The sequence below is a fragment of the Tachypleus tridentatus genome, chromosome 7 (assembly GCF_004210375.1).
Source record: "Tachypleus tridentatus isolate NWPU-2018 chromosome 7, ASM421037v1, whole genome shotgun sequence".
Taxonomy (NCBI): domain Eukaryota; kingdom Metazoa; phylum Arthropoda; class Merostomata; order Xiphosura; family Limulidae; genus Tachypleus; species Tachypleus tridentatus.
This window is the reverse complement of record NC_134831.1, coordinates 31,074,057-31,101,843: the sequence shown is the minus strand read 5'-3', so window position 1 is coordinate 31,101,843 and position 27,787 is coordinate 31,074,057. Positions and strand designations below refer to the sequence as shown.

The 27,787-nt window shown below is 33.3% G+C and overlaps 1 protein-coding gene across 9 annotated transcripts; it reads left to right on the top strand.

Annotated features, from left to right (window-relative positions):
• The first annotated feature begins 4,893 nt into the window (after positions 1-4,893).
• Positions 4,894-21,960, top strand: LOC143255372 (partner of xrn-2 protein 1-like). Of its 9 annotated transcripts, none has more exons than XM_076510924.1 (4): positions 4,894-5,045; positions 7,893-8,065; positions 10,469-10,655; positions 21,713-21,960. In XM_076510924.1, exons 1-3 carry the CDS (start codon positions 5,013-5,015, stop codon positions 10,629-10,631), a joined length of 369 nt encoding a protein of 122 aa, XP_076367039.1. In that variant the 5' UTR covers positions 4,894-5,012; the 3' UTR covers positions 10,632-10,655; positions 21,713-21,960. The 9 variants fall into 9 exon arrangements, with proteins under 9 accessions (XP_076367039.1, XP_076367036.1, XP_076367038.1 ...); XM_076510921.1 differs by having other exon boundaries at positions 19,146-21,960; XM_076510923.1 differs by lacking the exon at positions 21,713-21,960 and adding an exon at positions 19,149-19,830.
• Positions 21,961-27,787: the final 5,827 nt, after the last annotated feature.

Here is a 27,787-nt window from a genome sequence, read left to right as displayed (position 1 = left end):
GAAAGAGTACAAACAGACCATTTTGTAGCTTTATCTGAAACACTATTATTTTGCAAATTACAAGTACATACAAGAAACTTGTGCCATCTGTCGACATACTGTTGAACAATGATATATATCAATGCAATGTATGGAAATATTGTATTTAGAAATCACATAAATACTGTTTTTACAGTTCAATATAAATTCTTGCTGATATTAAAATCAGATTGATTGGCCTTTAATTTAAATACCGAAAATTTACGTGAGGCACAGTAAATATATAAAAAATTAAAATTAATATATTATTCAAAAAATACCTTAACAAACCGCGTTTTGATTTTTCACATGCATTTTAAACAGTTTTGATGTGAAGTCTCAATTAATGAGAGTACTTTAATATAAAATAAATTTTGGAATACACTAGTGTGATGAAGCCCAAAATAATCTGAGCATGTTGATATACTATAAATTTTAGACGACATTAGTATGAATTTTCAAGTGATATGGTTTAATATAACTGTGTATTTTTAGGTTACAAATACTGGTTTCAGTATAAATTAAACTAGTAATACTACTGTAGTTTATTGGAATCTAAGTAAAATAAATCTAGTTCTCAGGAATTCTATGCTAATATTTTTGAAATCGCCATTGTTTTCAACGTTTTGAATATTTTCATTTGAAGGATCAACAGTTTGTTTGTTTGTTTTTTTAGATAGGGAGAATCGTAAACGATTGTTTGCAGTGAAAAATCTAATTGAAATTAAATATACGTACCTGCCCTTCCGACAGATACTGTGGATATTAGTTGCATATTAAAAATTATTTTTGGTGTTGGGAAGATAGCAATATATTGTGATCTTCGTAAAAGGAGTTTTATATTTTGCTAATAACATACGATCCAAAATCATCGTATTTAACATTTCCTGATGTTAAATAAAAGAGCCGAAAACGTCTTAAAATATTCTCAAAACTAAAATAAAGGAAAGCAAGCAGTGAAAAAAAACATCTCCAATAAAGTCCAAGTTAGTCTCAAGAAAGCTGTTTAACCCGTTTTGACATATACTCCTTTCATCTCCTTAAATACACAGCTCAGATGGTAATTGTTGGAAATTCTTAAGAAACATATATGGAACATTGAAGCAATCATGACAAGCACTTTTGCACTAAAAAATACGAAGAGATGACAACAAATTTTAAAGTCAATTTACAGACAGATAATTTGTGGCTGAAGATGCCACTACACAAACATAACAGAAACAAGACAACTTTTATCATGACAAGGCATAACTTCAGATGTCGTGGTCAACTCTACTGCTCTTGTAACAGATGCAGAACTTAATAGTATCAAAGATATATTACAGAGATAATTATTTAAACTTTCAATGCCTCACAAGTAAACTTTTGTCGTCTAAATTCGCTAAAATAGACTAAGAACTATTACCCCCTTTCATTGGAAGGAATTTTGGATCGTACACAGAGTGTTTACTGCAATAGACTCATAGCTTTTACTAACAATATGTCCCAGACCTTTTTTCGTGTAGTTTTGCAAGAAATCCAAACCAAAGTTTCTCCAAAACCCATTTGAAACCTATCTTTATTATGCTACAAATTACAAGCAGCTCCTTCATTAGTGTTTTACTAGTTCGCAAGCAAAGCACGTGAATTTCTTTTCTTGTCTTGAATAATGCCCACGTGGATACGGTACGTATCTCATGGGCAGACCTTCCTTGCGATACATATATCAAGTAATTACTTAGTTCTGGCATGCTTCTCACGAACAGACCTACATAGCTTTACCCATTCATCGTAAACCAATGTGGTTGTATTGCATTTTCATCTGATGCAATGGGTAATTAGTTGTTAGCTCTCTATTTGTGCTTCGCTTACTAAGGTAAGATTTTTTATCACACCTTTTGTTACTGGAATTGCCCTTACAGCTGTTTCTTCAAACTTCTATATCTACAATGGCAGGTTTCAAGTATCCACTTACAACTAGTCATTGCTTTCAATGAGAATGGCGATGTCTCACTCTCCCATGCAATGCCACATAAACTCATTTGGAAGTCTGTCAAATAAATTATTGACCAGAACATTCTTCTACCCAAATGTTCAATGATAGAGAGGGCAGAACCATCCAATCTCAGAACCAGATATTACCTAGCATGTTCATTTGTTCTATTCAGAGCGGAGATTTACCTGAAACATTTTAGAAAGCGGTTCTTGACCTCTTATACCATTCCCTTAAAACTTAGAGCATGATCTGCATGGCTTCACTGACAGATCCAAAGCCTTTTTTTCATAATTCTGATAGATGTCACGAGAAGATGCTCATCGATTTCAATGGCTCTACATAAAAGACACTTAAAGAGACTGTAACATTCTAATGGGCAGTTGGTTCCTACTCTTTGGGCTTTAAAGATATGAGACTTCTTATGTGACTTGTTGTAGAAATCCATGTAAGATCCCAGGTCGCATGAGCTTTTTATATATTTTGCAGACAGCATTTTCATCGTAAAAGATGACAGTTTTCACCTTCAGAAACTGTCATTCTTTTCGTAAGACGTGTTTCTTTAAATTCAATTAACTCAATTATAAAGCAAGTCTAGTATACATTTTATCATTTCAGAAACTCTGCAACAAATCCTGATGGCACTACACCAACAATTCTCCTTCGTATTTAATTTTAATAAATAAACAAAAATATAAAACAAATTCTACATCATTGAAGCAGGTAGAAAATATCATATGACAACGTATTACAGATATAAAATAGGAAACTTGACGGCTATGTTATGACTGTATTCTACTAATACTGGACAACATATTGTGATTCTAAGTTCTGGAATAAATGTAGAAGAATTTTTTTTTACTTTATGTTAAGCTTCACAATAGACTATCTGTGCTGTATCCATCATGAGTATCAAAAGCAGGCTTGGCCCAGCATGGCCAGGTGTTTAAGGCACTCGACTTGTAATCTGAGGATCGCGGGTTCAAATCTCCGTCACACCAAACAATTGTAAGTGCCATTATTGTGAAGTGGAAACGTTTGAGAGTAACAACAACTCGGCACGAAGTGATAGGTCACACAAGCTTACAGAACGGAACCGCCGAGTACTCGAGCGCGTAGCGCATCAAAATCGTCTGTCCACAGTTGCAACTCTTACTACCAAGCTCCAAGCTGCCTCTGGAAGCAACGTCAGCACAAGAACTGTTCGTCGGGAGCTTCATGAAATGGGTTTCCATGGCCGAGTAGCCGCACACAAGCCTAAGAATGCCATGCGCAATGCCAAGTGTTGGCTAGAGTAGTGTAAAGCACACCGCCATTGAACTTTGGAACAGTTGAAACGCGTTTTCTGGTGTGAAGAATCACGCATCATTATTTGGCAGTCTGACGGACGAATCTGGGTTTGGCGTATGCCAGGAGATTGCTACCTGCTTGAATGCATAGTGCCAACTGTAAAGTTTGGTGGAGGAGTAATAACGGTCTGAGGCTGTTTTTTATGGTTTGGGTTAGGCTCTTTAGATCCAGTGAAGGGAAATCTAAATGCTACAGCACTCAACAACATTCTAGAAAATCATATGCTTCCAACTTTGTGGCAACAGCTTGAGAAAGGCCCTTTTTTGTTTCAACATGATAAAGCGAGTACCGTAAAGACATGGTTTGCCGAGGTTGGTGTGAAAAAATTTGATTGGCCTGCACAGACCCCTGACCTCAACCCCATCTAATACCTTTGGAATGAATTGAAATGCCGACTGTGAGTCAGGTCTTCTCGCCCAACATCAGTGCCCGACCTCAATAATGCTCTTGTGGCTGAACTTATGCGAATCCACGCAATCATGTTCCAAAATCTAGTGAAAAACCTTCTGAGAAAAGTGAAGGTTGTTAAAGCAGCAATGGGGGGACCAACTCCATAATAATGCCCATGGTGTTGAAATGAGATTTCAACAAACACATACGGGTTTGATGGTCAGGTGTTCACATACTTTTGGCCCTGTAGTGTATATTAAAGCAGTAAAAACATCCTTGATATTCTTTATTAGAAAATAAGAAACCACAATCAATCTTTTTATTAGCATAAATGTATATTTTTAGAAAACAAAATATCTCTCTCTATCTACCAACCAAAGTAACCATGAGAACACTCATACTATAACGTTCGATAATGTATCTTCACAAAATTTCGCAAATTATCAGTAAACTAGACAAGGCTTTCATACAAAAAATATAGTTTTTTAAATATAGTATTATTATTTTTTCTATCGGAATGCTGGCTATCCAACATACAAAATAATAATTTGAATTTTGAAAATATTTTTCTTCATCTGAAAAATGACAGATTTCATTTGTGTAATCCCTATAACCTCATAATAACTTCAAGGTAATTATCAAACTTTTTCTTTAATTTTGGATGTTATTAATTTTTGAATATAAATTACAAAGGTTATAGCATGTACCCTCTGACTGCATCCTACCCGTTGCAATATATTTTCTGTTTTTAATTTCTAATTTTGAATCGAGAACAAGAAATTTACTTCCAATTAGTTACTATACAGGGTAGCTATATTTGAGGGGTGTTAAATCATTAGAGAAATATAATTTAAATTGGTTGATTAAAACAAAATGAGGAAAATTTATATTGTCCGCAGTTAAATTCTTAGAAATGTTTTTTTTTTTTCATTTGATTTGCTTTCTAATAGTAAATAATGCAGTAGGTAATTACGTGGACTTCAGTTTTTACCAGAAATACAATATTAGAAGTATATTACCCTCACCAGTATCGTATTGGTAACAATTTGTTGTCCCATCTGTTTGCTATTTTGCTTAAAATGCTTGCAAGAAAGTTAGTACATAGTTTCTAAATAATAACTAGTATTTCTTAAGAAAATAATAATAATTTGTTCAGTATTTGTGTGATATTTTATTTGGGAAATTTTCTGAAATTTTTTTGTGCAATACTTTTTGTATGTTAAAAAAAAAAGGTTTTCGTCGTTGAATTTCTGTTTGGTTATCTGTGCCCAGAATCTTATCAATGTTTCCAATGAAGTCATTTTCCATTAAAATGGTAACTTTTGTTTTTATGTTGTTTCTAGTAACAGTATGCTAATTTTCTCGTCTGTTCATACAATCTCTGACATACAATTAAAGGCGCTATTGAAAAATATGAAAAAAAGAAGAAAAACTCGATTTTTCTTACTGTTTTTCATCAGAAAGTTACATTTTATATACTGAATTACTTCTAATGTGTTTAATATTAATGTGATATTTATATTTATCTACTATTTCATTTTGAAGCAGGTATACAGCCGTGAAGATAGCATAAAAGACTTGTTAACAGAAAAAGCGTTTAATACTGCTTGGAATGTAGAGAAAGAGACTAGAGGAGCTTTTAGATAACACCGCAAACGCTGTAAAGGTTTAACAGTAACTAGTATAATGTCGATATTACCATTAGGAATGTAACTGCGTAAAAGTTCTACTCGTGAAATCCTAATTTTGCAGAGTTACCGTAATATCTATATAATAACTTTAAATTGATAATTGTATTTATTCATACATATTTTATATTCTTAAAATACGCCCAATATTAATCTGTAAGAAAATGATGATGATGTTATTATTATTATTATTATTATTATTCTTTATCAATACATTGTGTGAATGTTAATTTGGGAAAAATGCCGAAAACAGCTTAAAATGGATGATTTTTAATTGACCGGTAGGGGGATTTTGAAACAAGTGTTTGGTATCCCTGTTGTTGAATGTACTAGCGTTCAGTCAGTGATTTATTACTTTTTTGGATAATTTTTGTTGTTTTTTTTTCATATTTATTTTTTAATTAAATGTAAGAACAGTTGAATTTAAGTTTAAGCGAAAGTTTCTTTATTAACAATAGTTTGAAAGAGTAATGTAATAATAGTACGCTGACGTCTTAACTATATGCTAATTAATTAATACATTTCGTAAGTTAGAGATAAAATGAAGTTAAATCTAGTAGTACTACTACTAATAGCCTTGCTTACTAGTGCTATTAGTGTTAGGGCTAAAACTTCTGGTTTGAATTTTAATTTGTAAATAGACATGACAAAACCACAATGATCATTGTTAGTTCCAGAAATAGGATTTTACAATTTATTTTTACTCCTTTTATATTATTAGTATTAGCTATAAACACGTTGATTACAAATTACAACTAAATACGGTCGTTATTCGAATCTATAGTCAAGCTGTGCTAAAAAAAAAAAAAAATTGTAAATATCAGTAACAGTTTGATTCCACAGAGTTCAAGGCTATCTTTGTACACACGTGATTGAGAAAGAGTAAAAATTCAAATGCACTGATCTGTTATCACTACCAGTAAATCACCCATTTCTTTCATTTTAAAGTCCTGTGAAGTAATGACCCCTGCTGCTTTCAATGTAAGCATCATTCTGTTACTGTTAAAAAAATAAAGGTATTTTAAATATAGCAAGGGTTGTCTTTTCCAAGTCTTTGGTTTGGTTTTCTCATCTTGAGATTTTAACAAAACAAAGAAATCATCTACTTTATCCTACTGACCTTCCAGATAATCCTATGAACTTTGGAAAGATCATGTCTCACCTTTCATTTTTTATGTAAAGTAAGTTAAAAGATCTTAACCTTTTCTTTCTAGTTAACACTTTCATGCCTGAACTTGCATCTTCCTAATAAATTTTCTAAAGTTATACTTACCACTGGCAACAGAGCACTGCTTTTGATAGCTTGAGTAACATACCATGATGTTAAGATTCTTTTTCTCATGATATTGAGTGGGAGAGATCCCTTGTAAAGTACTGATAGCAAGGTGTTTGTTGAAGGATACTGAGAGGTTGAACTTTCATATGTTTTGTTTTTAAAGAGAGGTGATCTTAATACGTTTGATCATAATTGTGTAATTACTAATCTTATAGTAGTTAAAAGGAACTGAGATATTGGAAATAAGCATAAAGACAGTTTTTCCAGGGTTTTAAAGTATTTCTGAGATTAGATATGTGAGGTTTTATGTCATTTTTTATAAGTAGGCAACAAATGCCTGATAGCTGGAGAATTGCATACGTTACTCATGTTTAAAGGATAAACATGCTCTTGAAATTAAAATGCCAGTTAAGTCTTAATTCTGTAGTGAGAAAAATATTGCTTGCATATGTTACTTTGTTCTTGTTTTTTTCTGATTGAATCTTAAGTATAAAATAAAGCTGCTTGTTAGGTTGTAAAGTGGATTTGTTTTTCAATACACAAAAATTAAACCATGCTTGTTTCACAAAAATCTGTACACATTAATTCAAACAAAAATAATCACAGTTAAAAAATAAAACTTTATGTTATTAAATCCTTACCTTAACTGTTTTTGTAAATGACTTAGAATATTATAATAATACAATTCACTTGCTTAATCTGGTTCACACCTTAAAAGTTATTAAACTGATATATTGCTTAGACCACTGCTATGTTATATACCAGCTTTGTTGGCAGATGTAATATGGCTGAAATATTTTATTTCATTTGCAGATTTTTATAATTCAAATTATGTTTAGAATGTATTTAACAAAGAATATGCTCATTTTATCTGATAATTTAAAGTATTAACCCTAGTGTTACTGACTGGATTCATATGCACCAAATTGGTGGCAGGTCTGTAACTGGTGGTTACACTGTTACTGACTGTGTAACAAAAAATATAATTAGTATTGCACTTATTAATCACTGCTTGTGTCCTTTATGTACTTTTATACAGAAAATAAGTGACTTCAACAAATATTTTTTATTGTTATTTACACCACAAACAACTGAAGCCATAAAGTTGGTCAGTATGAAGTAAAATATGTGCCCCATAGATGGTGGTTAAATCAAGAATTCAAAGAAGGCATTTAATTTTTTCTTTAATGTCTCTCAGATAATGACTGACTGTAGTAACTTTGACGTGGAGATGTTTCGCCAACCGTGGGAGAGTGATGAACATTGGGTTATGAGAAGAGACTTTTTGTTAACTCATTCTAACAAGCTACCTTTGAACCGACTTCTGTGTTTAGCTCAAGTATTTGTAAATGTTGAGCTTTTAGGCTGCAGGTAAGTTATAATTAACGTATCTAGTATGTAGTTGTGGGGTCATGAAAAAAAATGATCTTTATGTAGTGGATGATCAGTCTCTTAAACCATCCAAGCAGTATGATGTTATTGGTATGGTAAATAGGATTTTTGGATCTATCTACAGAAATATTGAATACAAGTTTTAAAAAGGTTAAAATTTCTGTATAAATTGCTTATTAAGCCACATTTGGAGTATTGTTTTCAGTCTTGAGCTCCTTACCTTAGGAAAGACATTAAATTGTTGGAAAGGGTTCTGAGGATGGTTACTAAAATGGTACCTGTAATGGAGGGGTTGTCACATGAGATCTTTTAAATTATTTTCTGATTGAAGAGTTTAACATTGTAAAATGAATTGATAATATTGGTGCATCAACATTTTTGATACTTAGCAGTAAGAATTCTAGAACTAGCAGCCACATAGATTTAGGCAAGATTAAAGCCCTCATTAGCTAAGACAATTGTTTTCAAATAGGGTGGTTGGCCTATAGAATGGGTTGCTTTCAGATGTTGTGAGGCCAGTTAATTTGAGTGAGGTATAAAATAAAGCTTGATAGATATATGAATGATAAGAGCTAGCTTTTTCTTTTTTTAATTTTTATTTAATAGGCTTAGTTTGGCTTGGAGAATGGGACAGGTAAGGTGAATTACCACTTCCCTTGTTCTCTCTAAACATTTTGTTGTGACAAGTTCTGTGATAGGTCATACCACCTCAGGTTCCATCATGTTTTAAATGCCTTGTAGTGGGGGATAACTTTAGTTCCCAAAATGTAATTATTCTTAAAAAAAAAAAAAAAAAAGGCATGAATCATTTGCTTTGTTTTATAAAATTAAAAGAAAAATAATATTTTATACTTTGTCATTATTTTTTTGTTATAACTTCTACAGTATGATATAGAACTAAGCAATTTGTGAAATTTGCTGTTTAATTTATTTGGCACATTAATGGATTACATTCAACTAATTAATTATTCACAAGATTCAGAGTAATTGAAAACAGCAAAAATCTTAAGCACTAATTTCATTTAATTATTTTTATACATTAAAGAATTTAATCATAAGTTTGACTGATTACTTAACTAATTAATTCAGTCAATGCCTACAGGTAATCAATAAGATGAGTTAATTGTCCATATTTAACGATACATGTATGCTATAACATTTTGGCCATGTTTTGTGATGTACATACCTTCTTACCATCAGAATTGTTAAACATATTAATTAAATATGTATAAATAATGTTCTTTGGTGTTTTTTTTCCTTGTCAACCATAAGTCATGCTTCTCTAATATGTTTTATGCACAGATAAAGTCAGAATGATTAAAACTTAAAATGAACACTTTGAAGAATAATTTAACCAATTAAAATTTTTCTTTTAGAAAATGAAACTTGCTGATAATAATGTAAGTGACAATTGGTCCCACAGAAACAAAGCTTTGGGCATGAGATCTGGATTCATTCATTTTGTATTTGTCAAGCCTGTTCTCGCTTTTTAAGAATGTGTTTTATGTAATCACTGATTCTTCATAACAACTACATTGTGTTGTCTTTCTCCAAAGACATTATGACAAATGACAAATTTTTAAGCATATGTATTTATAGGGGTCTTTTTCTGTCACAGTCACATGTTTCTATAATATATTTCATCATATTAAACATCAAGTGCTTATTTTAATTTTTGGTGAAAAAGGACAAATTTGTATTCTAATATGTTGTGTAGTAATGCTTTTAGTTATCTCAGTAATATACTTAAACAAATATCTATTGAGAAACTGAATAGCCATAAAGTTTTGTATTGTTATCTTTAGCCAAAAGACATGTTTGTCATTGGTAGTATGTAAATCTTTACTGAATCCTGTATTAATATAAAACTGAAATAGAAACCCTTATAACCCAAGTGCTCAGGTTGTAAGGGTTTTTATTTCACTTTTATCAAGACTTTATGGACCTACATGTTTTTAGCACATCTTGTATTAGTATGGTGGTGTTGAAAAAAACAGGAAGGTTTATGATATCATATACAAGACCTCTGTTCATTATAGTATTACATCTTGTAATATACTTCAGGTGATTTCTGTTACGCAGTTTTTTTCTCATTTTTATTTCTTTGTAATAAATTTTTGTAGAAAGAAGTTTTTAATGTGTAATGAACAAGGTATGCTTGTGCTACAAAGTTTGAGAAAATATCTTTCAGTTCAAAACAGAAAAACTTGTTTTTGTTATTGATGATAAATGAACTATTTTTACTGTAATTTGTGTTCAAAGAAAAAAAGTGAAGTTATTTCTGTAAAAATAATCCATATCAAACTAAATAATGTTATCTGAATCTAACTTTACTTAGGTGCGAGTAAATGTGATAACACTGAATATTGTTTTTTTTCCTAGGTACCCTATTCCGGTGATGCGGCAAGTAGCTGAACTTTCAAAGGATATAAATAGTGCAAGAGATTTGAACAGCAAGCGGCAGGATCGAACTCAGATTCATTTTGTTATGTCAAATGAGGCCAAGAGGTCACAACCTGTTAAAAGAACATCAAAATTATCATGAATTTTCTGTGCAAGTGAGTTAGAGGTGTGATGGATTATTTGGTTATTATTAATAAAAAAACTTTAAAGATATAAATCTTATTACACTGGTTCATGAATGTAAAGACAAACAGACCAATCCCTGAGATGTTAAAGAAATTTCATTTAAAAAATGTAAAATAAATGAAAATTAAAAAATAAAGAAAGGGAGGCTCAGAATTCATAGAAGTGGATCCCATCCAGGTAAAAGCAATTATTTACAGGTACAATGAGTGAAAAATTAAGGATTATAACATCCAGGTGGTGCTGTTACTTTAATGATCAAACAGTGAAATCGGGAAGTTAAACTTAGGCATTAGAACTAAGTATATTTATAGTTTGAAATATTTTTTCTATACTTTCTCTTTATACATCTTATACAAATATTCTTAATAAAGTATGCAAATTTTTCAGTTCGTTTTCATTCTTTTGTTCAGTAATATGTGTAAATGTGCTTTTAAATGTAAACTCTCATTCTAAAATGTTAACAGGTTATAGAGAAAGGTATACTGTAAAAATTATCTGCAAAGGAAAATATTTTCTTATAACTAAAATTTATGTGATAGCCTATTCTTATTTAACATTTATTCATTGATTTAGTATTGGATACATAGATAAAGAAATGGCTGCCAGCATTTGGCAAAAAAAAACCAGCTAGATTTGTGAAATACTGAAAATTTAATTTTGATTTTTGAGAAGAATACTGTTTAAGATACAGAAAGTTAGAACCTACAATGTTTATACAGAATGTTAATCACACTTTCAAAAGTTTACATGTGCTAATATTGTAGTGTGTCACAAGAGATATGGGCCATAACATTCTGGACAACATACTTGGTACTTGAATATTTGGTTTCTAGCATACTTATGAACCTTTGATAGTGTAATACTGCCATAGTTTAATTTGAAAAGATATGTAGATTTTTTCAGAGTTTGTTAAATGAGGTGGAACCAATAGAAACTACATTTGAAAAGGTGAACCTTAATGTTCTCAGTAGAAGTAGAAAGCTTTAACAGCTAATTGGTTTGAAGAGTAACAGGCTGTCTAACCAGATCTTTTCTCAAAGTAAATGGGTGTTTCAATCTTCTTTTTACTGTACATCATCTACGTTTCTGAGTACAGCTTAAGTGAGCTTTAGGTTTTTTAAACACACTCTTGGAAGCCAATGGCCAAATACAGTGTAAAGAGTTGTCAAGAGAAGTTGTCTTAGAATGTTCTTGCCATTCTTTGCAGAAATTTGTTACAAAGCAAATTTGAGCTTTGATTGATTTAGTGGTTAAATGTATCAGATGTTAAATTTGGGTGTTTATGGTTTGTATACTGTTGCCACACACAAAAATTGTTCTCTATACTTTAGAGCCATGGATGCATTTTAAAATTACAAACAAATCCCACTGTTTCATCTCACAAGAGTTAATAGTGGTTATTTTTCTTAAACTTCCTTCTCTTTAATTTATCAATTCATATGTAAACAATTTTCTATTTCTTGTTGACAAATATTGATAAATGACAGTAGTTTATTTTTTCATACAATTATGAATGATTTCAGTCTATGCTGTTGTGTTTGTTTTTTTTAATTTTGGCAACACATTTAAACCCCTCCATCTGTGTTCTTGTACATGGTGATGGGACCTCCCAGAGAAGGTTCTGTACTTTCAGTTTACTTCCTCTGGGATCTGAACATCCACCTGCATGTTTGCCATGCATGGTGACCCCTGAAGGGGAGGAGAGGATCCTGATGGTTGAGGGGTCCAACTCCAATACACCACTTTGGTCTTGAATTCCTGTAGATGGGTGGGCTTTGGGTGGCCCTCCTAAGATCAATTGGCTAGTCCATTTGGGTCAGAGTCAACTGAGTGCCAGTGTTGGATGTTCTCAACAGGTGTTGTGGACATTGTATCTGATTATGTCTGATACTGGTGTTCGGGTATAGTGCTCACAAAACCGTGACCTTATATGACATTGTAGTGCGTCCCCTCGTAGGGCTCCATAGTGGGCAGGTTCAGTGGGAACAAAATATTCTTCTTTTTATTATGAATACCCCTTAAATAAAAAAAATAAACAAGCATGACGGCATAGTGAAAAATCTGACTACTGGCAAATGACTGCATATTGATGACTGTACGGTTAAACTCACAACTTGAATCTGTCCTGCAATTTTTAATTATACATTCCTTAACTGAAAAATTCTTAGAGCAGATGTCTCCATTTTTCATTCAGAAGGGCTTGCTGGCTCACCTAAATCGGTAAAAAAATTATGGTCTGGAAACAATTTAGTGGAAACAGCTTCATCACAACATTCCAAACTCCTCTTGAAGTCAAAAGCCATTGGGGATATACTCATTAGGTTACTCCTCATTCTACTTCTACATTGAATTCTTCCAGAGGAGTTACAGTTGAGAGGGATTTGAAGACCATTCCAGAGTTAGAGATCCTTGCAGGTTTCATTAGCCAAGGTGTTACAGCTATCTGTCAAATTTCTACTCGTAGAGATGTGATTATGGAGCTGACAGATGTTCTAATATTAACACTTACAACATTACGTCCTCCTAACAACATCAAAGCAGGATATCAGAATTGTAAGGTACAGTCTGATATTCCTAACCCTGTTAGATGTTTTCATTGTCAACGATTTGGTCACTCAAAAATATCTTGCCATGGTTCCTTGACATGTGCCTGTTGTGCTGGTAAAGACCATGATGTTTTTGAATGCTAACTAGAACCACATTGTGTTAACTGTAATGATCCACATCCTTCCTATTTTACTTCTTACCCTAAATGGGTGGATGAGAAAGAAGTACATCTCAAAACAGTTCATAATATTACTTACTCAAAAGCTTGGAAATTACTATTACCAATTCTATCTCAGACTTATGCTGCTGTAATCCATTCCACTACTACAGTAGGAGTCCACACAGATATTTCTGTGCCTCTTACAGAATCCTTAACAGTGCATCTTAATTTAATGCCCTCCAAAATCAACAAGGTTAACGAATGAGTATCTACTTCTATCTCTGTCCCTACCACATCTTCCAGTCATTGCCCAACTTCTTATTCAAGCCCAGGTATTTCCATAGGGTCTACCTCTCTTGAATTAAAAAACCCATTCGTTCACATCCTCAATCACTGGAACATTTGTCTACAAACTCCGACCTGCCTACTCGTTCCAGAGCAGGATCACTAGAGAGTGATCGACCCACATCCAGTAAAGAAAAAAGCGTGGTTGCAAGGACGAGGTCTCCATGTCATATTCTCCTCCAAAATAAAAAAAATGGCCACACTAATCCAGTGGAACTGTCAAAGTTTTCAATCCAATGTGAATTGACATCAAGAATTTGATTGACTTTTTTCATTTCAAATGTCTTTTTTACAGGAAACATTTTTAAAACTTACTAATATAGTCACAATTTGACAGTACTCCTTATACCAAAAGGACAGGTCGTGTAGGACAAGGACATGGGGAGTAGCACTACTGGTTGATCAACATGTGCCCACCTGGTCCTTGTCATTGAATACACTCTTGGAGACTGTAGCCATCCATATCTCCTTGGCTCGTAGCATCACTGTATGCTCTCTGTACCTTACCCCTGGAAAAAATTATCATCCCTCAGACCTTGATGCCCTCATTGAGCAACTGCCAATCCCCATTTTAATTTTGGGGGATCTTAATGGGCATAATCCCCTCTGGGGTGGTTCTAGTATTGATGTGAGGGGTTGTGCTAAAAAGCATATACTCCTTAATCACAACCTGTCTCTTACACTTATTTTCATGCACCCAGTCAGTCATTTACTGCTATAGATCTTTCTACCTGCTCCCCTTTGCTTTTCACTTGAGGTTGACATCAATCCACAGGGTAGTGATCATTTTCTTATTATATTAAGAGAGATTGGCCATGGTCAGTGCCACCTGACCTGTGTGCCTTAGTGGAAGTTGGACCAGGCCAACTGGCCCTCTTTCACTGCTCTCTTGGAACTTGATCTTGCCATCTTATGTAAATCATTGATAGATGATTGTGTAGAAGCAGTACCTAACTGCATTGTCCAAGCAGCTGCTCAGTGCATCCCCGAAACCTTGATGTTTTTCCCACGGCATCCCTGCCCTTGGTGGAATTCTGCTTGTTCTATAACACGCAATGCTCAGAAACATGCTTGGAATAAATTTTGTAGATGTCCCATGCCTACAACCTGCATTGCATTACAGCAAGCCCATGCACAGGCTCGGCAAATTAGACATTAAAGCCAGAAGGAATCTTGGATTAAACATACCTCCAGCATTTCTTCAACTACCAGTTCAAAGTTATATGGGACAAGATCCGGAAGGTGAGTGGATGGTATACTTCTACCCCCCTCTTGATCTTAATATGCAATGGCCATGATGTTGCTGATGCTCAGAGCATTGCCAATACTTTTAGTGAATGTTTCTCTCATGTATTTAGCTTTTTGAACTCATCCTCATCAGCTTTTAAAATACAAATTGAACATCTGCCTCTTTCCTTTCGAATGATCATCCCTATGACTACAATCACCCTCTTACACTGATGGATCTCAAACTTGCGTTTCATTGGTCTGGCAATACATCAGTTGGACCTGATGGTATACTTTATGAGATGCTATGCCACCTTTCTCCTGCCTCTCTTACTATTCTCCAGGATGTCTTTAACTGGATAGAGCAGGAGAATGTCTTTCCTGATGCTTGGCACCAAACTATTGTGCTCCCTATTCTAAAACCTGGGAAGGATCTAAAGATTCCTGTGAATTACCATCCCATTGCTTTAATGAGTTGTCTCAGTATGATCTTAGAGAGGATTATTAATGCTCGTCTTGTTTGGTTCCTTGAGTCAACCTTCTCTCACCCACTCAGTGTGGGTTCTGAAGACAACGCTCCACAATAGACCACTTAATTCACCTTGAAAAATCAGTCAGAGAGGCCTTTTTCAAGCAACAACATTTTGCTGCTTTTTTTTTTTTATTTAGAGAAAGCTCATGATACAACATGGAGATACAGCATCTTGCGAGACCTTCACTCATACAGTTTGCTTGGCAATTTGCCACTTTTTTATTAAGCATTTTTTAATGAACTGTCAATTCCAGGTCTGTGTGGGCTCAACACTTTCCCATTTTTTCCCACAGGAACTTGGAGTCCCTCAGAACTATGTTCTGAGTCCCACACTGTTTATTATAAAGATTAATGCCATCAGTAAATAGCTATCCTCTACAGTTGTAAATGGTCTTTTCATTGATGACTTTCACATCTCGTGTCAGTCATCAAATATGAGGTTTATTGAGTGGCAGCTACAAACTACCATCAATCAAACTTAAGTGGACTGCAGCAAATGGTTTTCAACTTTCTCTCCCTAAAACTGTTTGTGTACATTTCTGCCACCAATGAGGTATTCATCCAGATCCAGAACTTTGTATTGATGATGATGTACTTCCTGTCGTCCCTAAGGCAAAGTTCTTAGCTCTTATATTTGACTGTAAATTAAACTTTATTTCCCATATCAAGCAACTTCGTGTCAAATGTATAAGAGCACTGAACATCCTCTCTGTCCTCTCTTCCACCTTTTGAGGAGTGAATTCATACTTCATGCTTAAAATTTATCATGCCCTTATCCAATCCAAACTTGAATATGGGTTTATTGTTTATTGTTCTGCCAGAACCTCAGCATTGAAAATGCTGGATCCTATCCACCATCAGGGACTTTGGCTTTGCACTGAGGCCTTTTGTTCTTCTCCAGCCCAAAATTTGTATGTGGAGTCCCATGAACCCCCTCTGTATATTCACTGTTTGCAACTGTCTCTTATGTATGCTTTCAAACTTCACTCTTCACCACAACAACTTAGGGTTGTGTTTTCCATCCTCAGTGGGCCACACTTTTCTATAATAGAAAATCTGCCATTGTTCCTTTTAGCCTTTGTATTCAGGCACAATCAGAAAAATTAGATATATCTTTGAATAGCATAGCAGTATCAACAGTTCAGCCTCTTCCACCATGGCTAATTACTATCCCCCAACTGTGACCTTTCTTTGAGTCATCGAAGGAAGGCTGGTACTCTCAATTGGAAATATCACTCTTTGTTTCTTGAATATCTTTCAAACAATCTGTCCATTCCCATATACACAGATGGTTCAAAAATCAGGTGATTCTGTAGGTTCTACCATGGTTTGTTACAGTTCAGTAGTAGCACACAGAATCTTCTCTTCAGTTTCTGTGTTCACTGCCAAATTGTATACCATTTCTCTTGCCCTGAATCATATTGAAACTATGCAATATACAAACTGTACGATCTATACTGATTCACTCAGCTGTCTATTGGCCCTGACATCATTCCATGTTAGTTACCATCTTATTCTTATCAATATCCAAAAACAAACTCTCACCTATCTCTATCTAGGTTTTTTAGATACCAGGTCATGTTGGTATTCATGGGAATGACCTAGCTGACAGAGTGGCAAAGCCCATCTGCTCTGGCTGTATCACCACTGTCCCTGTTCCATACATGGACTATGGTCCAGTTATCAAACCCTGACTATACACCAGTTGGCAGTTGACCTGGAGTGAGCAACGAAATAATAAGCTTTTTCAAATCAAGCCTTCTTTAGCTCTTTGGCCATCTTGTTTCTGTAAAGGTCAAAGGGAGGAAGTTGTTTTGGCTAGGCTACTCATTGGTCACAGTTTTTTAACTCACCACTTTCTTTTATTGGGTATTGATGCACCAATGTGTTGTCTGTATGGCATTCAGGTTACAATCATACATATTTTATTATCATGCCGTTGTTAAAACCAAACCGACGACACCATTTTGCACATATTTTTAAGGTAGGTTTGCCCTTGACATTAGCCAGTGTCACAGGTAATATTGGATGCCTCACTCATGTTTTTACATTTTTAAGAACCAATGGTCTTTTTAACTTAAGGTTTTTGTTGGACTATACTGTTTTAGCATGATTTATTTTTCACACTTTCATTTTATTTTGACCTAAACCAGCTTGAGGTGACTGACAGCATGTTTGAACTTAATGTTTCAGTCTTTCTGGCAGATCTTAATTTTACATATTTTAACCTTCATTTCCATATACCGATAAAGATGAAATACCTACCTACCAACACATATAACATAATGTGAAGTTTAAATAGGATCTGAGATTCATGATGATGGGAATAATCTGTTACCAATTTAAAAGAATATCATGTGAAGAGGATGGTCAGAGTTAAAAAATGAATAACCTGTAATGCCAGTTTCTGAAAAGAAAAAACAATTAATGCAAGCATTTGTGCTACCTATAATAAGTACTAGGTGGCAGCACTGGTAAAAGTTTTAAACTTTATATTGTTTAGAATGATACTTTTCAATTTTGTTTGTAACTTCAATTATTTTTGGTATTTGATTTAACTTAATACTTGAGGATTTTTACATAGGCTTGCTGGCTTTAAAAGGTATCTTTTACATAGACACTAATTTGCTTCTATATATGTATAAACGGCTCATTTGGGTTGAGAAAATTTTTTTACATAGAGGAGCGAACAACGTTTCAACCTTCTTCGGTCACCATCAGTTTCACAAAGAAAGAAAGAGGTAACTGACCAGAAGCTGACCACATGTTTGAAATGGGTTGTGTAACTGAGTGTCAGAATGTAGAGGGTGTGAATTATATATTCAAATATCTAAGCATGCCCTCTACATTCCTACACTCAGTTACACAACCCCTTTCAAACATTTGGTCACCCTTCTGGTCAGTTACCTCTTTCTTTCTTTGTGAACCTGACGATGACCAAAGAAGGTCGAAACATTGTTCGATCCTGTACGTAAAAAATTTTTTCAACCCAAACAAGCCATTTTTACATATATATTTTTCTCTACAAGTGGGTTTTCTCTACATCACTGACTAATTTACTTCTGCTGAGACACTGGGGGGGCCTGGGATGGTCAGATGGTTAAGGCAATCATCTTGTAATCTGACGGTTGTGGGTTCAAATCCCATCACACCAAACATGCTTACTCTTTCAGTTGTGTCGGTGTTATAATGTAATGGTCAATCCTACTATTCGTTGGTAAAAGAGTAGCCCAAAAGTTGGCAGTGGATGGTGACAAATAGTTGCCTTTCCTCTAGTCTTACACTGCTAAATTAGGGACGGCTACTACAGATAGCCCTCATGTAGCTTTGCACAAAAACAAAACAAGCAGGTAGTAATTGTGTAAATAATGCATTCAGAATGAGTAGAACCTATGATGAAAGTAGTCTTTACTGCAGCACAGAACCTTAAACATCACATTTATAAAATGTGACTAATCTCCCAAGTTATATTTATTCTAACTCGGGAAAAACCCATACATAGTTGATCATGGGTTAAGTCTATACATTATGACATAGTGAGAACAGTGAATACTAGTATTCATGAAATATGAAACACATATACCACATAATTTATTTTTGTAATTCTGTTGGACAGGTCTGTGAGTGTAAGGGCTAAAGTTTTTCATTTTACATTTCAGTAGATGACGAATGACCTCAGTGGATTCAAGTAGCCTTTTATGTTCTTGTATGACCTTAACATTATGAAATATTACAGAGTACATCATAATTTCATACTTGTTCAAACAAAGTATAATAACCAATAGATAATTCAGAATGAAACAGTATTTGGTAATCACAAAGTTATTTGTTTCATTTTATTTTCCAGTCTAGTCAATACTAATATTTTAAGAAAAAGTTAAGTGCTGCAAAAAAATAATTAACCACTAATGTAGTCTTAATTTTAGTTTTGTGATGCTTTATAATTTGATTTTAAATCTTTTTTTTATGAACACTCACTAACATACAGAGTTGTGTGTTTTCAATATTATGGAAAGAAAAGACAATATTTAACGTTGAGTTTTGGAAGTACATTGTAGGGAACATTACATACAAGCCAAATTAGCTAAATTATATATGGCTATTACAGATAGTCCTCTTGTAGCTTTGTGCAAAAATCAAAACAAACCAAATTGAGATGTAAGGATGACTATTATATAACTCATTTTCATTTGAAAGAGAAATTGTTTTTAAGAGATTGAACAAAGTTATTATTTGTATTTTTTCCTCATATTATTATATCTCCTTGTTCATTCTACCTAATTTGTTCTTTTTTGTCTTTTACACCTGCCATTTAATTCTGTAATAAATTTATTTTTGGGTTTATTCGGATTATGAAAATACTCTTCATTGTAACTTCATACAAACAAGTGGTTATTCTTAATCCTTTATATTCTCCTTTCATGCACCTCACTTCAGATGATCATTTATCTGAAAATTTTTTCTTAGTTTTTGCTACGTTTCACTGAGTCTAAACTAAAATATTTCATACAATTTAAATCCACATGTATATAACTAAATATAAAGTGCATACAGAAGATCTTGATAAAGAATTAATAGTTCATTCAGTTTGATAAATAATAAATATGGGTTTGAGATGATACATCAAACAAGGTTAAGATGGACACAAAATTTACTCTGGTGAAATGGGTGACAAATCTATTAAAACAGTACTGTTCATTCTATATTGTTTGCAATTTCTAGTTCTGTTCACCTTTGAAATACATCACCCCTTCTATATTTACAGAGCATGAAAGTGTATTATTTCAAAGTTTTTTAAGTCCTTCCTAGTCTAACGTGGAGTACATTGTATGAGAAATTATCAACAAAACTCATTTTCCTGTTCCTAAAAAAAATTTTATACCAGTTCTAAAGTTATATAATATTTAACTTAAAGCTATGGTGGTCATGATGTTTAAATGTGCTCTCTAAATCTAGATATGGCCAGGTGGTTAGGGTACTCAACTTGTAATCTGAGGGTCTTGCTAAATATGCTCACCCTTTCAGCCAGGGTAATGATGTAATGTGATAGTCAATTCTACTATTCATTGGTAAAAGAGTTGGTGGTGAGTGGTGATGACTAGCTGTCTTTCCTCTAGTCTTGCATTAAATTAGGGACTTTTAGCACAGGTAGTCTCATGTAGCTTTGTGCAAAATTCAAAACAAACAAAGAAACCTAGATAAACTGAGTAAAAATAGTCAAACACTCTTACTACAAACAGAATCCAACAGCATTTAGATCAAAACCAGGAACTTCAGTTTAACAATAGAAACAGCAAATATTTATTTTTAAAGAACCTAATTTAAGGCAGATTAATAAAGCCTCAATTATATTAAGTTTCTTACCACTGTAAAACACAGTTATAGGAATTACCTTGGAGGTGACAGATTCAAATTTTAATATACAAGTAAGATATAATCACACATTTTCTGCATGAAAGAAATATATATTTTAAATTAATAATATCAGCTCAGAGTATTTTTCAGAAATTTAGTTTAAAAATTATAAAATGATGATTACATGGACTGTCTTTATATTTGAGAATCAGTGACATGCAAATTTCTACGGTAATAGAAGGCACTCTTATTAAGTTCCTACAAATCTAATGAAGTTTACATTTTTATCACACCAAACATGCTAACCCTTTCAGTCATAGAGGCATTATGATATGATAGACCAAGGGTTGGTGGTGGGTGGCGATGACTAGCTGCCTTCCATCTTGTCTTACACTGCGAAATTAGGGATGGCTTGCTAAGATAGCCCTTATGTAGCTTTGTATAATGTTCAAAATGAACAAACAAGTCATATCTATTATGTGTTGAACTTTTTATTATTACATTACTTATAGCAAAAAATGTCTTTTTACAAATTGGAAAGATTATTGATAGGTTAAAGCAATCATCCAGATGATCGGTACTAAGTTTCCAGACTAAAATCCTTGGTTTGATTCCAGACAGTAAATATAATGCAGATAGCTCATTGCTTAGCTATGCACTAAAAACAAAACCAACAGCAGGGCAAGACAATCTATGGATTTTAAAACATTGTAAACATATTTTTGAAGTGTTTTTATTATTTGACTTCATTACATTAATATAGTACCAAGTTTATACAACATTCACTGTAGGATAAACAAACTGGCATTAAACAGCAGTTAAGTAATCAATCAAATTGATTTATATAGGCAAATTATATGTTACATTTCAGTATCAAGATGTGTAAATTCATGGAGCTGTCTTACCACTAACAATGTGGATGATGAAAACTTTTGACTGGTCATTAATTTAATAGGTTGTTATTTGGTACATTGGTAGTACAAGGAATGTTTCATGCCTTTTATGTCTGTACAACATAATGTCAAATATGATTTATTACCTTTGTTGTGTTTAATGTAAACTGTTCGTATTGGTGACCCATGTTTAACAAATAAAAAGTCAATGTTATTTCTTCAAATAAGGCTGTTTATGTTGTTACAATTGTATATATTATTTTTTTATATTACAATTTGTAATATTTGTAACTGTTCTTTACTTTTTTTAAATTATTTATGATTGTAACATTCTAATATAAGGTAAATGAAATGATTATCAATAGAAGCTAGATGATGTTTGAGAGTTCATGGGTGGAAGGCTATCATATACAGATGAACTGGATATAATATCAGGTTGTGATGCTGGTTTTTTTCTGAGGAGAATCAGCTTGCATTCTTTCTGGAGGTATTAACCAAGCAAGTAATATAAGGATTGTATTCATCTTTAACTTCAGTCTTTGACAAATCTGCAATTTTTTATTTCTTTTATAAAAATGAATCTTAATTTAGTTTTCGAAAAGAAATGCTATAAACAATATTGATATATAGGGATCATTATATTTTTGGTCTTCTTCATTTTTAATGACTACTGTTAGTCCCCCAGTGGTAAGTCTTTGTACTTTTACTGCTAAAATCCAGGTTTTGAAATCTGTAGTGGGCATGACACAGATAGCCCTTTTTATAGCTTTGTGCTTAATAACAAAACAAACAAATAACTACTATGATTAACTTTGAGGTTTTGCACATTCTTGGTAATGAAAAGCACGTTTAATTTTATTTTTACCATATTTTTACATAAATACATTAAAATATTTTTCAAGATGGCTTCTTGTTTAGCCTACAAAATTTTTATGAAATGAGAAATGTAGATTGTTATTAAACTTGACAATACTGTTGAGTATGTCACAGTCTGTGTGTTAAAAGTAAATTTTTGTTGCAAGACACAAATTTTTAATGAACCAAAAAACTTGAAAGGGTTAGAGATATTTAAAGCTAAAGTCATTCAGAAATTTATGTAAAGTATTAGTTTTTCAAATTAAAGATTTGTTACAATTTTCCACCCATTACATTAATTAATAATATAAAGTTAACAGTTTTTTGAAAAAGGTTCACTACTTAAATGTATAAATCCATACTTTGTTTCTTAACCTTCTTAATACATCTGCAGTGATAATTCAGAACTCATACAAAGAACAGAAGGTTGTTTTCATTTGGTTAGAAAATTAACTGCATTGTGTGTGTTTTTATTTCTCTCATTTTTGGGCATATTTTATTGAACACTTTAGATATTTGAGATCACTACCCTTTTCTAGATAAATCAGTGCTGTAGTTTTATTATTTGTATCACTTTGTATCATCAGACGTCTCCGCTAGTACAGCGGTATATCTACAGATTTACAATGCTAAAATCGGGTTTGATTCCCCTCCGTGAGCTCAGCAGATAGCCCAATGTGGTTTTGCCATAAGAAAACACACAGTATCATCAGACATTCAACTACTCCACTCAACAAGGGGTTTGGAGCTGTGTAAACCAGCATACTATTATCACTTTTACCTTATGTATTGAAACTGGGGTGAGGGGTTTTAAATAATGGAGTTTTCTGCCCTTCTGGTAGCTTCAAGTAAGAAAAACATTTCTTCTACTTTTTTTGTTCTTTGCCATATCATTAATTTGCCAGATTTTATTTTTGCAGCTTTTGGTTCATTACATTTCACTTTCAGGTTTTAAATCCAGTTTGAACCAGCTCAGTTACACTTTTTAGCTAATTGTATTGTTTTCTCATGCTGTAAATATTTTTTGTCAATATTTAAAACTTTTGTCACAATACTATAGGTTCATGAATTATCCCCAAAATTTTTCAATTAAATAGTTGAATTGGAATAGTTAATGTATTCAAGATAAGGAGCTCTTTCATTTTTTCCTTTCCTCACCAATGCTTATAGAATATAGATTGTCTTTCATAGTCAAGTCTGACTAGAGTGAGCTTGGCTGGATTTAGCTTAATTTCTATTTTGATTTTTATCTATGCATCAGCAAAATTAATACTGCATATTGTAACTAATTTCTAATAATGTATTCTTAAACACAGTATTTCAAATATAGTGGTTGATTGTTGATCAGTATTTTTAAATTAGGGGTGAACATTGTGGTCTCAGACCTGGTCATGTACGTTGAGTATTGCATATTGTGCTGTTTAGGTTGAAAATGCCAAATGTTTTATGTTCAGCTTATTGTCAGGTGAAAAAACCAACAACAGAAACAAAACAGATGTGCAGAGGTAACTGTAACAATCTTAATTTACTGTTATGGTTGATATATTGTTACATTCTGTAATGTTCTACATACATAAGTAGATCCAAAGTATGTTGAACATTATAGATAGAGTTTAGCTTAATAAATTACTATACTTTGTTGTGATTGCCAATGTTGATTCAGTAATTTATAAACTCTGTAGTACATAGCTTTTGACATGCTAAGTACAACAATATGATAGTCCCATTTTTATGGTGCATCGTAGATATGTTTTTATGGTGCTAGTTTGTTTTGAATGTTGGTGCTAGGATATGTGCTATAACAAGAAATAAAACAGCTATTCAAAGACCCACTGTCGACACAAGGGATGTTTTAATCGAACAGTAGAATTTACAGACACTGTTCAAATGCACTTACAGCTCAAAGTGTGCATCAAAATTTTGCTGCCGCAAGATGAGACAAATGGATCCTCAGATTCACAGCCCGGCACGCTGAACATAAGGCTATGCCTGACATTGTATTGTTGGTAGTGAAATACTATTTTCCCATCAGTGTGTTGAATCCATGACATATTCTACAAGCAAGATTTACATGAAATCATTGTAATTTTTAGAAGTTTATCTTTTATACTCAAAACTCGACTTTATAATTTTCATACCATTTTTTTTATTCAATGATATTTATGTTGTGTAGATATTTTCATTTTTCACGTTCCTAACCTAGTGCAGAGATACCAACCATTACGATTTTGGTGTATATATTACGACTATACACTCATACAGACAGATATTACGACTTGTTGCAACTCCCAAATTATTATATATTATACAGGCCTATACAATAAAGTGATAAATTGTTCCCCTAGGGCTTGAAAGAGGTGAAAAGAAAATTTCTTGTGAGATACAAATAAATTTTGATAATAAATAAAAGACAGTCCAAATGGCTACTTGCGATAATCATGTTTGTGCTTGAAATGATAAAAAATATTTGTATCTCCGACGTTTACCAATAGTTTGAGTGCGGTGCTTCTTCATACTGGGTACGTGGGGGATTCCATACTTACTGTATCAGTGCTTATTAGCCAATCAGTGCTCGCGTAGATGGATATTTCTCGTTTTCTTAGTGGCATAGAAACACCAATGCGATCGTTCACAAGTTTGGAAAAAAAGAGGCCTCGTTCACTAGATTGTCTTGTTTCTGGCAAATCTAAAAGGACAAAAACTGAGGAAAGAGTAAAGTGCAAAATATCCGGTCATTACATCAAAAGTCAGTGACAGTCATGCGTTTTGTACAGTTTGTCACATCGATTTTTCTGTGGTGCATGGCGGGATAAACGATTGTTCCAGACATACAAAATCGGCATCTCACCAAAAAAAGGCTGAGGCGAAGACAAAAACGATGCAGATAACGACATTTATGAGTAAAAATTCAGAATATGAAACCATAAATGCAGAAGTGATGTTCACGCAATTCGTCATTGCTCATAATTTACCCCTAGCTGTAGCCGATCATGCAGGACATCTATTCAGAAAAATGTTCCCAGACTCTGATATAGCGAAAAAATATGGCTGTGCTGGAACAAAACTACAGCCATTATACAAATGTTGGGTTGTGAAGATGACAAAATGATTTCAAGCATACTTACTAACAGTGTTTACAGTTTTGCCACAGATGGATCCACAGACATGGATGATTCAAAACTGTATCTAGTGGTTGTACGATATCTGTACGGGCTATGTCTACAATCATTACGCTCCGTTATTTGAAATAGTTGGAATCTCTGCTAGTGTTCTGCATTTTCCTCAATAACAAATGTCGCATTTTATTGGGATGTACAGCTGATAAACGCAGTATTAATAGAATCCTGTATAAACTCAAACCGAAAGCTCTCTTGTGCTGTTAATTTGACTCTGAACTGGTTTTGTTTGTCTTGTTTGTACTGGTGTCTGCAGTTCTGTTAACTTCCACAGAATTTTTCAGAATGTTAAATTAACTGCAAAGAAAATAGAAAAATCCTTGAATTTATCATTTTTCCAGAAACCTATCAGAGTGTTAATTTAGTTATTATTTTTTGTACATATGTTTTTGAATTTATCTAAATTTTGCACTGTTCTTATATTGACTGTTGAAGTTGTCATCCGTTGGCAAAGTTCAGGATTCAAACAAATAGCTTTCTGGTTAGCAAATTCTTCTGAATAAAGAGAAGTTAATTCAAGGTAAAAATAATAAGTCATTGTTAGTAATAAAAACTTTTGGAATTAAATAAGCTGATCTTAAATACCATAAATATCTAATTCTGATGTTTAATGAATTACATAAAAAGTGATAAAATTATAGTTCAGCAAATTAATTTAATTCGAACCGAAGCAGTTGTTGGTAAAGCAACTATTGATATAAACATTGTGTCGACCAATACATTCTCGATCGAATCTCAGCCGGACTGATGGGTTTTGATATTGGACGAAAAATCTCGTCTAGTGCGGGATATTGCGGGATATTTAGGTTTTTACATTTTTCTTTACTTTCACAAGTTCTTATAGTTTATTAAGGTGTCCAAAAACCTAGTAAATATTTAATACAATTGTCCTGTTTTTCTAACAGAGAACCACAGTTTTTATTTAGATTGCAGAACGTTTAATAAATTGAGACGTACGGTATTTTAACATAAAATATGTTTGTTGTTTTCACCTCAGAGCTACACAGTGAGCTATTTGTGCTCTGTCCACGACAGAGGATCCGAACTCCCGATTTTAGCGTTGTAAGTCCGCTAACTTAGAGCCTGAAAAAAAAGTTTACTAAAATTTTGTAGACGTTTGTAGATATGCTCGTAACTACAAATGCAATGATAATTTAAAAATTGCATTTCAACATTCGATCTGAAAGTTGACAAACAACTAACTTTAAACGTTTATCAAATGTAAAAAGGTGACGACAGACAGTCTCTGCACGTGAAACTAACTGATGAAAATAAATTATATTCATCAAGTCTTTCATTTTATATTTCTTTGAAGAGCGGTCATCTTCCCACAATTGACACTGAAGGGTGACACAGATATTGGATGTTGTGGGCTTGAGCACCCACATCTTGTTCTTTTTGCTCATTTCATGTTGTGTTTTTTTAATAAGTGATAACCCCCCCTCCAATAGTACAGCGGGATGTCTGGGAGCTTACAGCGCTAGAACCTAAGTTTCAATATCCGTGAAAGGCAGAACACAGCGTATTGTGTGGCTTTGGGCTTAATTACAAACAAACTAACATGCGAGACTAGCAAAGGTAGTTAAGACTGGTAGACGGTGTATTTTCCAGTCAATTCCAAAACATCTGGTAATCCCACCTTATAGTCTATGTTCTGGTAGTCTCTTTTAATGCACCATTTTAGTTGTACGTATTAAAGCTTGTCATGATAGTTAGAATATTTTTTTTCATCATAGGTTTGGTCTTGCTGTTTTAAATGCAACTCTTCATAATATTCAGTAATTAAGTTGTTTATTCAATACACGTGTTACCAAATAAAAAAGCTGCGTGTTGTGATCGCGTGCATGAGCACAATTTCCTGTTCCAGCCTCAAACTCCGGCTGTTCGTTCATGATTCATTTTCAAAATATGTCGACTTTTTGACAGTGATACGACCAAAAATAATGCTGTGCTTCTTGGAATAACAGCTGTCCGTATTGGTAAGAAGGTTCTGATGTCTAGTAAAGAAAAAAAAACATTTAA